This window comes from Chrysemys picta, chromosome 1 (assembly GCF_011386835.1).
Source record: "Chrysemys picta bellii isolate R12L10 chromosome 1, ASM1138683v2, whole genome shotgun sequence".
NCBI classification, from domain to species: domain Eukaryota; kingdom Metazoa; phylum Chordata; order Testudines; family Emydidae; genus Chrysemys; species Chrysemys picta.
Window position 1 is genome coordinate 357,856,747 of NC_088791.1, and position 14,118 is coordinate 357,870,864.

At 43.2% G+C, this 14,118-nt stretch overlaps 1 protein-coding gene and 1 long non-coding RNA gene across 2 annotated transcripts; both read left to right on the forward strand.

Annotated features, from left to right (window-relative positions):
• Positions 1 to 245: 245 nt before the first annotated feature.
• On the forward strand, positions 246 to 9,384 carry LOC135980991 (uncharacterized). The gene is made up of 2 exons (XR_010597951.1): positions 246 to 4,335; positions 5,960 to 9,384. It is a non-coding gene; the product is annotated as an uncharacterized LOC135980991 (long non-coding RNA).
• A 91-nt stretch (positions 9,385 to 9,475) lies between these two features.
• On the forward strand, positions 9,476 to 12,083 carry LOC135972599 (olfactory receptor 5AR1-like). Its single transcript, XM_065551168.1, has 2 exons — positions 9,476 to 9,913; positions 11,115 to 12,083. Exon 2 carries the CDS (start codon positions 11,139 to 11,141, stop codon positions 12,081 to 12,083), a length of 945 nt encoding a protein of 314 aa, XP_065407240.1. The 5' UTR covers positions 9,476 to 9,913; positions 11,115 to 11,138.
• Positions 12,084 to 14,118: the final 2,035 nt, after the last annotated feature.

Genomic DNA, 14,118 nt, shown 5'->3' on the forward strand with positions numbered 1-14,118 from the left:
GATTGAATTGGCCCTGTCAACACTGGTTCTCCACTTGCGAAGTAACTCCCTGCTCTCCATGTGTCAGTATATAATGCCTGCATCTGTAACTTTCACTCTATGCATCCGAAGAAGTGAGGTTTTTACTCACGAAAGCTTATGCCCAAATAAATCTGTTAGTCTTTAAGGTGCCACCAGACTCCTTGTTGTTTTTGTAGATACAGACTAACACGGCTACCCCCTGATACCATCTACAATCATGTTTGTCATGCCACATCTTTGGCTCAATATCATTGGAGTTTGGGCATTTTAGGGTTAACCTGTGGCTTCCCTTTGCAAAATTCAGTTTTCTCTTTCCTCCTTGTCCTGCAGGATCAAACCCTGATTTCTCTTGCTTAACAGAATTCACTGGCTGATGGGGTGGGCCCTCTGTGCTAACAGCTATTAGCAAGTCCTCCCTTTCCCAGCCAGGCAAGTAATTTGCACTACCCCAGACCAGAGCCAGTCCACCAGTTTTCATATTCATAACTGCTATCATTTCCAAGGCTGGACTCTGTCTTAAAGATATACCACACAAATCCAAAGAGTCTGTGGGTGAGAGTTTGCTTGCTCTCCCCCGCATCCTCAAGCATTTAGCCATAAAACTGCTCTGCTCTGACACATCAGTAACCAAATCTGTCCTCAAACCCTGAAGCACAAACTGCTCATTTAAAGAATCAGAAAGGAGACATTCCTGTTCCAACACCATTGTCTCCCCAACAAGTTGGCCCCACACAGCCACTTGGTTATAGGGCTGCCTCAATTCCTTAACAACTTTTACTTCCCCTGAGACCTTCTCAAAGCTACCCACACTGGATCTTTTACAAGGAAAGTCAGTGGATCCATTCACAACAGACAATTTTTGGCTGCTAGGAACTGAAACTTCCTTGATTAAATCACTCTCACACCCTTCAGTTGCAGGGAACTGCTTGCACCGATTACCATGAGGATTCCTTTCCCCAGGAGCTTTTCTAAGCAGCAATTCACCCCTCACAGAAATTCTGCCCTTACCCTCTTCACCTAGGGCTTGCTCTAAAGGAACACTTTCCTGAGCAACAACAGATTCTGTCTGGGTCTTACTTGCATTCAGGATCACCTTTGGCCCATCAGGCAGATCTCTACACAATCCCCTTTCAGGCAAACCCATAGACTTCCTAGATAAAAGGTTAGAAATATTTCCCTTCTCTTTGCCACACACAAGCTTAGGAATTTTTTCCTTTTTGCTACAAGTTCTTAAACTGTCCGTAGGTACCACAACCAAATTACCTTTCTGGTCTCCTTGTGCCCTGGCTAGGGTATCACCCTGATCAGACAGAGTTGTTACACCCTTCTCCAACCGCACATGAGCAACAGGCAAAATACAAGCACCAGAATTGTCTGGTCTCTGGGATTTTGCTAAGACACTAACTGGATGCAACCTAGTTACGGTGCCATTCTCCCCAGCAGATGCAAACTTAGGACCATTCCCTTCCTGGGCTTTAGTTGAATCCAGAACCAACTCTGAGACAACTAAATTACTCTCAACCATCACAGGCCGAAAGGCACCTTCTGTCTGCTCCACAGACAAAAAAGAGTTGGAGACGCATTTTCCTTTACTAGACATACGGTTTGGGATTTCATTTCCCTTGTCCCAGCACACCGGGCTGTTCACAGACAACTGCTTGGAGACTGGGGTAGCTTCCTCCATAGGCAAGACAATACCCCTGACAGACACGGGCACATTTCCTTCACTGTCACTATTCTTCGCACAGGAAACAGATAAGGTATAGGGACACTCATTTTCCACTCTCCTTGCCTTCCCAAACTGCTGACTAGATAAAGCCATCAGCTCACAAGACTGCCTAGGATCATCCAAAATCTCCTTGTTCTCCTCTCCCTTCGCTTGATCTAATTCCAGATTTACTTCGGAGACATTAGATAGATATTCAGAAACTTCATTCACAGCCAAACAGCTACTTTCCAAAGACAAACCTTTGGAGAAACCCTCCATAGGCACAACCTTAGGATCAATCCTCTCTTGTGCCTGGTTTGTATTAACTTGACTGACCATAGCTTTAATATCATTTCCAATCATAATATCCTTAGGGATTATGTCTTTTACTCCCACAACCATGGTGCCCTCCAAACCCTTCCATTTCAGGTGGATTTTAGCCAAAGGCACCCTGACAAAATACTTAGACAAGGCTACAACAGTTACATCTTCACCTGGCAAATAATCTTCCTTCCTGACAAGACTTGCTTTAACCAGAGTAATATCTGCTGCGGTGTCCCTCCATGCCATACACCTCACTCCATTTACTTCTGCACTGCTAATAAACTCTGCATTATTTCCCCCATATTTAGCTCTAATGTGAGTTTTAAGGTCAAATTCTTCAGAGACCACAGAAACAGCATTTGCACACAGGGCACCAATGCTGGGCTCTGTGTGGCTTGCCTGTGAGTTTACAACAACAGGGTTAGCATTGGCCATGGCATTTGGGGTTGCTGGTTTTGGGCTGCCCTTCAGTGTCGGGCAGTCTGGTCTCATGGGGCCCAGCATACCACAGTGATAGCATGTAACCTGTTCCGTCCTGGGATGTGAGTTCCTACCCTCCGGGCGCCCTTGAACTCCTTTAGAAGAGTCAGGTTTATTTTTAAATCCTTCCCTCCTCTTGAACTGGGGAGAATGGTGATTAGTTTTCCCCGGGGTTTTATACCCTTCTCGAGCCCTGTTTTGGGTATGGGCATCCGCAATCTCTGCCGCCCGTAGGACTGACTCAGGGTCCCTGTCACACACAGCTGCTCTCACATGGTCAGGCACAATGTCTAAGAACTGTTCCAAAGTTATTAAATCCAGCAGTTTTTCAAAACTCCCATGCGCCTTAGCTCCCATAACCCACTTTTTAACAAAACCCATCAGCTTATAAGCACATTCTACAAAAGTACAATCCTTAGATATTTTAAACTCTCTAAACTTAACTCTGTAAGATTCAGGAGTAATCTTGAACCGCCTTAACACAGAATCCTTAAACCGCTCATAATCTAAGGCTTCTTGTTCCCCCAAGTCATTGAATACCTCCCTGGCTTTTCCAGTCAGTCTGGTCAGCAGGACAGGCATTCGCTGACCCTCGGGGATCTGGTACAGATTGCAGAGGTGTTCAAAGGTAGACAAAAACTCCTCTATATCCTCAGTATCATTGTAAATGGGACACATCCTTTCTCAGTTTTTCTCATGGCGGGGGGGAAGTGGAGTACCAGGTGGGGACGACTTTCTCCGCTCTTCCATTACTTGGATCTGAAGTCTGGCCGTCTCCTGTTCCATCTTGTGAGTCTCCTGTTCCATCTTGTGAGTCTCCTGCTCAGCAGCGAGCAGCTCTAGACGTCCCTTACGAGCCCTCTCTTCTCTCTCATCAGCCTCCTTCTTTCTTTGATCAGCTTCTTTCTCTCTCACAGCAGCCTCCTTCTCTAATTCTGCTATTTTTTGCTTCTCCAGCAATCGAAGATCTGCTAGCTTCTGTTTGTTAGGTCCAAGGAAAATGGAGTATAGAACAGGTTGTTTGGCCAGCTTAGCCAAAGTTAGGCTAACTGTAGTTGCTGGGCCATTCCTGTCTCTCTGTGAAACATGAGGACATGCTTGCTTGGGCTTCAAAGAATGAGATAAGGGGGGGCCGTATTCTTGTACCAAATGTACTAGGAACAGTTTGTTTGGACAAATGGAGACTTGCAGTCTCCACTCCCTGTTTCTGTTCTTTATCTGTACCCAACTCCCTTTTTTTCTCCCATCCTCCGGTGCATGACGAAAAAGCTGATAAGAAGCTGCTGAGGCATCATGAACTGTTTGTACTGTCAAAGAACATAGATATGCATAAATATTAGAAGCTTTTGACTAGTAAAGGGGGGATTGGGTTGCTTTAACTATGACGCGACGGAACTGTCTATATAATCTCACTAGTTATTGTAATCGTGGCTGGTTCTCTCTGGAGACGGGCCGCTCTCTATTGTTGTGTGCACTCTTCAATAAAGAGCTTGTATTGGACCTTGCTGGTGTTGCCTGTCTCTCACTCTGCGGTCAGACAACGAACCGTGCCGTCTGGGTTAAAAAGTCCCCGACAAATTTGGCGACTCCGCCGGGACTCGTCTGACTCTCCGGTGCGGGATCAGACTCCGAAGCAATGCAGCGCGCATCCTCTGGCTTCGAGGAGCCTTGCCTGGTAACCTGATCCCTGCGTCGGCGATAAGGCGAGTTCTGTGAACCTGCTGAAGCCCGTAGAAACCCAGCAACGTCCATCTACCCATTGAGTAGGATCCAGGTCTTCGGGGTTCGAGTCCCTGAATAAGGTAAGCGATCGCCAGAGAGGGGTTAGAGTCCCCAGAGAGGGGTTAGAGTCCCCAGGAAAGGGGTTAGAGTCCCCAGGATAGGGTTAGAGGCCCTACAGGCTAAATGGGACAAGTTGGCAGTAAATGCCCGGGGGACGCCCCGTTGTCTCTGGTATTTAGAGATTGGAAGGAAATCTCTGGAACAACTGGTTTGACTAAATCTAAATGAGAAACTTATGCCAAATTCAATGGCCTTCCTTTACTACTCATTTGTCCCCGACTAAAGATTGGCCAAGGTGCGGAACCTTTTCTGTTGACAGGATGGACTCCCTCAGGAATATCCTGGTTGATCTTAGACCGGGACAAATGGATTATTTATTTGTATGGTGTAACTATAAACCAAAAGGAAAACTGCTTTCGGCCCCAGCTGACTGTAAGAAAATATAGACAGAGGCAATCCAAAGGCAGTACAAGTTACAGTGCTGAGATTACATTTGTAAAGCTTAACTATCCAGTGAGATCCAACAGTCTGCCTTGAGACCCTGGAGCTGGTGTGGTTTGGGGACGCTGAAAAAGCCACAGGCAGCCGGCCTGGACTGGAATCTCTGAAAGAGACTCCGCAGGAGACCCCAGGGTGTAAAAGAACAGCCCTCCCAAGAGTGAGAAGTTAACTCTATAGTTGCTAGAGGGAATTAAGCAGTGAAACTTGGTAAAAATTTCTGTAAGTAATCCAGGCAAGAAGTTATTTAAGTGGAATTATTCGACTATGAATACCTTAGTCTAATTTGCTGAAGAACACTCCTGCTGTGTACAATCTGTATTTGATAAGTTTAAGATAAATGGGTATTGTTTAAAGTTGCAAAACCGAGAATACTTTTGCCAGGCACAGGAAACTCGTGTTGTTTAAGGTATTTAGCATTTAATCCTTAAGGTGACTTAATGCTACAAGATTTAAAATGTTTTAAATAAAGACCAAAGGTTGTGGCTGCAGCAGGGTAGTCAAAGCCAGAAGAATAAAAGATTTAAATTTGTTTTTGGGTAACAAAATAGCAGATAAAAGATCTGGTAAAGAGAGAGAAGGACAGTGCCCCTGGCTCTGTGTAGTGGAGCTGACACTTTGCTGTGGGTGCATGGAGATTTTGTAAGCATAAAAGAAACAGTTACATCTTGTGTAGAAATTGATGTGGCTAGTGTTGTGGAAATTGAATTGTGGAGAGGATGTGCATTTTCCCCAGAACATGTGCAGTGTATATTGTAGCAGAGGTAAAAGAAATGCAAACCTACCAATATAGGTTGTGTTGTCTTTTTCAGATCACTGGGTGTTTGAAAGCAGGAGTTAGAAGTAAAAGGCAATCAAAAGTCTGGGAAAGTTAATTGTGTCTTTTTTTTAAAAGTAAGAATCTTTAAGCTGTGGATAGCTTTGGATCTGGAAGCAAGCCAGAAAGCATCTGTATTAATGCAAATTATCTAACTAATAAGGTAGAAGCCACTGAAACCTGGGCTGCCTATGAAACAAATACAAGGAAATATGGGGTAATTCCTCTGTTTTGTCTAAAATCAACAAGAGTATGTGTATATAAAGGAAATATTTTAAGCAATGACTGACTGCCCAGAAGGGGTAGACCTCTGTTCTTTTGTTTTTCAGATCATCAGAGAAAACGGATGCCAGCTGAACAGCCTTCAACGTACCATGCATTCACTGGTACAATAGGAATTATTTTTGTGTTCTATGACCTGTCTTGTGGTGTTTGTCTTGTGACCAGAATTGTTGTGTTTAATATTTTCATAAGACAGTCTAGTTCAAAATTAAATAAAAGGGTTAAATAAAAAAGCAGATACTTGTTTATTCAACTTGAAATACAAAGTGTTTGGATAAATCAAGAAAAATGTAATATACTAAAGTCTAATACATTTGCTTAAGTAAAAAAAAAAAAAAGCTTCATTGGTCAAATCTTTTAATTGAAAAAAAATGTTGTTAAAATTTGCATATCAACAGTCTTTGGAAGCAAGGACATGGAAGGTTAACCCACTCCCCATATTGCCCATGGGATCCTTCTGGCTACCTCAGATTTCTAGCCAGAGGGCTGGGGAGGGAGGAAAGCTATTGGACACAAGAGGTTGTACCGAGTGGACTCCTCAAAGGTGGGTGTGCTTGTCCTGGTTTGTTGCTCCAAAGCTCTGTATAGAAGTTATTTTACTGGAAGGGTGTACATGGCATACATTGAATAATAAGACTAATGTACTGTATAATGGCAATGTGTATGTGTTCATTGTTGGGAAAAGGTGTATGAGTGAAGAGTGGAAGTTTCCTTTGTAGGTTAAAAAAAGCCAAGAAGAGAAGAAAAAAAAAGAACAGAACGAGTTAACTGAAAAAAAAATAGCTAGCAAGCTCAGTCTAAAGATAAGATACTGGCCCATCCAAGGGCACTGTCCACAGCTAAGACTTGGCTGACAGCCAAGAAAAGGGGGGCCTGAATGTGCCCAAGCAACTATGAGATCTGCAAAACACTGCCAGGCATTAATGAAATGTGTTAGGTTTTTCTCACAGGTAAAGAAGTGCTACCTAAAAACAGTAGCAGCCCTGCCATTCATTGAAACCAGGAGACTGAGTCTACGTAAAGTCCATCAACGAAAGACTGCTTTGACTCCATGCTGGAAAGGCCCTTTCCAAGTCCTGTTAACCACCAACACTGCTGTGAAGGCCAAGGACTACCTGCCTGGACTCATGCTTCTCACTGCAAAAAGACCCCTCACCTCGGGAGGACTCTCCGACTGATGATCAGCCTATTCCTCCTTCTAACTCTGCTGTGCCTTCTGGACAGCAGGGAAAAGGAAAAAAAGACAAGGTGAAGTGCTAGTAACCTCTCCCTTGTCCACTGACAGACCTACTGTGCCTTTGGATTTTTTTTTCTAAAAGAAGCAAAACCCATTACAGGGTGATGTGCTAGTAACCTCTCCCCTGTATGATGCTGAACCACACTGTTTCAGAAAAAGAGAAGAAGGAACACTCGCTCCATTGAAACCACCAAAGTCCAGGAATTCCTGACTACAAAAAAACATTAAGAACTGACCCTGGTAAAGAAACAAAGAATTATACACTGGCAGGAAGAAACTTGTGGGACCCACACTTGGGAATGTGGTTTTGATTGGATTTTGGGGTTTATTCTACAGGCTGCGCCCTGTGTTTTGGATAAGTCCTTCAGCATGTATTGCCCTCCCTAATTGGATTTTAAATGCAAAAGGGGCTGTATTAAATTAGCACAACAGAGGGCTTGGGTTATTTCCTCTAGAAAGAAGAGAGACTTGACCGGATCCCTTTGCGATGGGGCCAATAATGCAGCAGCAGTTTGGAATATTTTTAAGAACTAAGAACATGATGAGAAATTGGGGCAACTAGAGAAGGCCATTGGCCTTTTTCTGGAGCACAACTAACCCAGGTACAGGCTGGAGTTGATGAGTTATTTCCGCCCTTAGTTCAATGATCCAGAAGTTGCTGAAAGAGATGGTATTGAATATCACTGAGGCTGGGAAGGCATTGCAGTGGGATCTAGCATGCTCAGAGATTCAGGATTTCTTGAATAACCAGCTAATGGCCATTCGGAATGATCTAGAGCACCAGGCTTGGCCCACTGCCCTTACAGACTCATCAGGAGTACCATCTGATCTGTGGCCATGGAGACATACTTGGAAACTTTCTGGGTGGAAGTGTGGACGTTCTCAGTGCTCCTTCCAAGCATATGGACCGGTTCAGGGGGTGTGGGCTCCCACATACCGAATCCTGCCGGGTCCATGGGGAGGATGCATGTGGGATTGGGTAATTCACCGAGACATCTGGGAAATTAGACCTCCTGGTATGCCCAATCGATTTTTAGTCAGTGCTCCTGGGATTACATCTGACATTTGGATGGGGTTAGGGAGTCAATGGACATTTTGGCCGTTACAACCCCCACAGCTTCAGTGTATCCGTAAACTGAAGCCAGGAGAAGTTGTTACTCTTCATGACTACGTTTGCTGGGAGGGTAGGGGACAAGGAACTACCCTGACAGGACACTTATTTTTTTAAGCTAATGATAGCTGTGTGTATGTTAAAGCCACCACATTGCAAGACATACATTTTAATCTCATTACCACTGCAGGCAATCATATTATTTACTGGCCTGCAGATAGAATTTTGCAAGTAGTCCTTAGGTTCCAGATACCCTTTAATTGGACTAGTTTAGTACCTGATCGATTTCAAAATTTGCTTTCACTGTTACCAGAGGTTCAGAAAATCTCTGAAGTACAAGGGCAAATTCACATGCTTCAAAATATGTATCAAGTTAAAAAGTATGCCTTTCAGACAGCTTATAGAGTATCCACCTTATGTACTAAGTATGATGTATTGTGTTCTATGACTAAGATTGTACAACAACCCCATCATATTATCGCTATGGGAATGTTATTGCTTGTGTTGTGCAGGAGTATGTTATTGTTGTTGTAAAGGACGTAATAATAGTAATACCTTTCATGTCCATGCTCATCATGCATTGTCATTACATCCAATCAAAACCCCTAAGGTTGAAGCATCTGATGTAGAATCTGAATTCCGAGATTTAATGCAAATAGAGATTTGAAAATGTTTGTTGTACTAGTAGTACAAAAGGGGGGGGGGTTGTGGAAGCAGAGAAAGAACTGACAGGAAGGGGATGCAATACATGACAGTTCGTTAGCAAGAGTCAGGCTAACTGTAACCCTGATAACGCGAGATTTGTAGAAGCGAGGAATGTGTGAGGCGGGTGAGAAAGAACTGTGTGAGAAGTCATTATGACCTGGTATAGATAAGGTGTAGAAGACCTTGTGTAGATAAGGTATAGAAAATATTGTATGTTGGCAAGAGTCAAAACAAGTGAGGAAATGAGATATCAAGATGGCCTATGTATAAACAAAATGCAGCTGTTGCTCATTATTGTCTGTAACAAAAGGTATAAATGCTTGCTGTAATTGTTTACCTGTTGCGAGACCTGCTTAGCTCTCTCCCTCTGTGCAATTGTGAGAGTTAATAAAGCATCTGACTTGCTGTACCTAAACAAATAGTGAGAACTCTGTTTTTCTCCGACACCCTATAGGCATGTTATTGAATAACTTCCTACTGTGAGGACTTTGCCCCTTTATCGGAAGCACACAACAAAGACTGCTAATGCATAGACAATACTCAATTAGATGCATCATTTGTCTGATCTGGTATGGAAATTCCTATGTTCCCTATATTTACTAAAAATAATTTCATTTCTTTTTACTCGTCTAGCACAGGTGTAAAGACAGAGGGAATATGCAGAATCCAGAGACCTGTGTTTTTCCAGTAACTAGGAAACTCACAAATTATCTCCAACTCATTTTCTTTCTATCCTAAAGACTACAATCGGACATGAGGTGCTTTGGTCCCATCCGCACACATCTCACGTTGTGTTACCATGTCACTGACTAGATTCTGATCTCAGTCACACAAGTGTGAATGTATAGTTCAGCTGAAGTCAATTGGTTAATGAGGAGTCAAACCAGTCCATATCTTCCTCCACCAAATACAATGGAATTTCCTGCGTGTACACCTACACCATGACTGGTAAGAAATGTCATTATTATTATTATCTTTTGAGCATCTTTGTGCATGTAGCAGTGAAATTCCATAGAAACATAACAGCCATACTGGGTCAGACTAAAGGTCCATCTAGCCCAGTATCCTGCTTCCGACAGTGGCCAATGCCAGGTGCCCCGGGGGAATGAACAGAACAGGTAATCATCAAGTGATCCATCCCCTGTTGCCCATTCCCAGCTTCTGGCAAACAGAGGCTAGGGACACCATCCCTGCCCATCCTGGCTAATAGCTGTTGATGGACCTATCCTTCATGAATTTATCTAGTTCTTTTTAAAACCCCACTATAGTCTTGGCCTTCACACCATCCTCTGGCAAGGAGTTCCACAGGTTAACTTAGTATTTATCCCTAGGAGATGCATTTTCTCATTTCTAGGCTCTGTGAATCTGAGTCAAAAGTAATCATAGAATCAGTTACAGTCCACACCACCTACAAGTGTTATTACCTCTAGGAGGATTTGTAACAGGGAGGAAAAATAATGCATGTAGTTACAAAGAATGTCTGTAAAACATACACTGACTCCAATAGGACAGTGACACTTTAGTGATACCAAACTTTTTCACTGGGGCTGCCTCATATTAGGTCCTAAACCTATATTTAGGCACCTATATAAAAGGGGCACTGAGCATCACTTGTGCCCTTTGAGGTCATTTTGATTAGGAAGAGAAAATCAAACACCATGAATAAACTCTATAGCATTGATTACTTGCATACATTGATAGATTATTTGCCTCCCTTCTAAACTAAACACTCCCAATCTATGTATCTCTTATTTTATAGAAGATTTGACCCACTGGATGGTTTCATGCATATTAAAACAGAGTAGGGTGACCAGAGGGGAAGTGTGAAAAATTGGGATGGGGGTGGGGGGTAATAAGTGCCTATATAAGAAAAAGCCCCCAAAATTGGGACTGTCCCTATAAAATCAGGACATCTGGTCACCCTAACTCAGAGTCCACAATATTTCTGTAGCTGGAACATGTCCTATCTCTAATGGAAAGCATGTGGGGAATACAAAGAGAACATTCCCTAGGAGTGTCCTTCGATGTATTTCAGCTTTCCTATGTTTATACACTGTTTCCCAGGAACAATCACAGGGATTATGAGGGATCTGTACTCAGTACTTTATTGGCCAGTGATTAATTTTAATCTTTATTTTTTTTTCACCAGCAGAGGAGAGCGTTTCTGGAATAAATGGCAGAGAGAAACCACACTATGGTGACCGAGTTCATTTTCGTAGGATTCACAGATCATCCAGATCTACAGATCCCCCTCTTTATGTTGTTCCTAGTGATGTATGTGGTCAGCCTGATGGGGAATCTTGGGATGATAGCGTTAATCATGGTTCAAACCCGACTTCATACCCCCATGTACTTTTTCCTAAGCCAGATGTCCATTGTAGATATTGGATATTCCACTGCCATAGCTCCCAGGATGCTAATGACCTTTGTAGCAGAGACTAGAACCATTCCTTTGATTGAGTGTGCGGCACAACTATTCTTCGTCTGTTTCTTTGTGACCAATGAATGTTGCCTCCTGGCTGTGATTGCGTATGACCGCTTCAAAGCTATCTGTAATCCACTGCTATACAGAGCCATTATGTCCAAGAGACACTGTGTCCTGTTAGTGGCTGGTACATATGTATGTGGCTCTGTGAATTCAGTTGTGCAAACTCTATTTATATTCAGTCTGTCCTTCTGCAGCTCCAATGCTGTCAACCATTTCTTCTGTGATGTGCCCCCTATGCTGAAGCTGTCCTGTTCTGACACCCATGTCACTGACCTTGTACTTTTCACTTTCTCTACTGTAATTGTCACGACTACTTTCCTGGGTGTCCTAATCTCCTACATGTGCATCCTTCTGGCCATTCTCAGGATCCGTTCTGCCAAGGGGAGACGCAAAACCTTTTCCACCTGCGCCTCCCACCTGACAGTCGTCATTATGTTTTATGGGACGCTGATATGTATATATTTAAGACCCAGTTCTAGCTACGTGATGGACCAAGACAAGGTTACCTCTGTGTTTTATGCCCTTGTGATCCCCATGTTGAATCCCCTGATCTACAGCCTGCGAAACAAGGAGGTAAATGATGCCTTTAAAAGGGTGATATACAAGAAGATTTTTTCTTGCTCATTATAATCATTATATTTTAACCAATAAACAGTAGATGGAATAAGAGTGAGTTCTCTGTCATTATCCTTATTTCTATGACTCAGCCACTCCATGTGATGTACAGAAAATCATATAATGGAACCCAGTCAAATACAATATTAGAAATTGCTGTTTTTAAGATCCATGAATGAGGGTCTGTGACACTATGCAGAATCAGCAAGATGCTCTGATATTTGGCTTAAAGGACAATTGCCGTTGCCTGTTATGTTTTAGGCCAGGTTGGAGTTCAGGTGAGAGGATGAGAAGATTGTATGTATCCTTCCTCGGTTCTGAGATTTCATCCAGTGGAGGGCACTGTTAAACATACTGAATCAAAGCAACCAGAACTGAGGTAACGATTATCAAAGCTCAGCTTAGGTCGATCGGCCATGTTCTCGGAATGTGTAATGATAAATTCCCCAGAAAAGTCCTCTCTGGTGAGCTTAGGGACTTAGTCTGAATAATGCAGAGTTGACGTTCATCATGCAGAGCTAGCCTGCACCAAATCAGAGTATCTTCTCTCACCGCTGCATCATGCCAACATGAAGAGGACGTTGTTTTACTCCTGAGTTCTCAACAGAGGAGGTTGTTTCCAGTCATCACAACCAGCCTCCCTGTCTTCACGGTTAGATGGAAGGGGAGCATCCCAAAACTTAAGAGGGATCTCAAACCTTTTTTTCTGTTTAACATGGGGTCACAGGCTGGAGAATGTTGAGAACCACTGGTTTTACTCATTGAAAACTGTTGCCGTTTTATGTAGGGCTTTTGTTTATTTATCTTCTCTCCAACCTATGAAAGAGTTTCTCTGGCAATCCTGAAATTACACCTCTACCCCAATATAACGCTGTCCGCGGGAGCCGAAAAATCTTACCGCGTTATAGGTGAAACCGCATTATATTGAACTTGCTTTGATCCATCGAAACGTGCAGCCCTGCCCCCCCCCCCCCCCCCGGAGCACTGCTTTACCGCGTTATATCTGAATTCGTGTTACATCGGGTCGCATTATATCGGGGTAGAGGTGTATATCAATGGTCTGCTTTCTTTGGCTTTCTTTGGACTTTGTAAACAGTGAGACAGGTTCGTCCCTGAAGTAACTCCCTTGTCTTGAGAGAATGATATGGGGACAGATCAAGAATGAATGTAGTCCAATCAATTTATAATGATGTACGATTGTGATGTACTAGTACACATTATGAAGTACTAGTGTGATGCGGCTATCAATATTCATAGCACCAGCAAGCTTCCTACACATGGTGACATTTGAATATTCATACTGGATATGCTCTGGTTAGTCCAGGGAAGTTTTGTCTGAATCATCGATCACTTAAATCCACTTCTTGTGCTCCTAGGAATACTGCTTATGATTTTTCCATATATGTACAAAATGGAATGACGCTATAGTGCCATAACATAAAAGGACTATTTTCCTTTCAACACTTTAATACCTGTACAGGATTGGAAACCCCATCGTGCAATCAACCACTGCCCATGAGCAAATACACATTTTCAATGAGCAGTTAGACATCCAGTTCCCTGGACAACTCCCTGGAATGGGAGTTTGGTGCCTTTATATCCCCACTTAAACTCCTGCAGTCTGAACCAATATTGACTGAAGTCAATCGGAGTCTTTTCTTGTTTTGTCTTCTAAAAAGCAGGATCAGACTTCAACAACAGCAGCATTAATAACAGTTCCAGACCATCTCAACTAACTAAAAAGTGAGAGAGCCATGCAGTAGGCATGAGCACAGCATAACCCCGGAAAAAGCTAGAGAGAGCTTCTGTCACTGCGGCTACATAAGCTGGGGGTGGTAAAGTAAAAAATTGGTCCTTTCTTTCTTAGGACCTCCTGAGTTCAGGGAAACAGGAGACTGCATTAAAACAAAATACCAGAGCCCATCAGTTTCTACTTCCAACTGGAACATCCCCAGGGCCCTGAAATGTAGCTAGCTGCTTGGCCCATGTATTCCGTTAACATTAATACCGCAATCCATAACACTCATTGACTGGATACAGCCGCATGCTC

Excerpts from the sequence above, each read along its gene's own strand:
- LOC135972599 (XM_065551168.1), top strand. The coding sequence starts at position 11,139 with ATGGCAGAGAGAAACCACACTATGGTGACCGAGTTCATTTTCGTAGGA.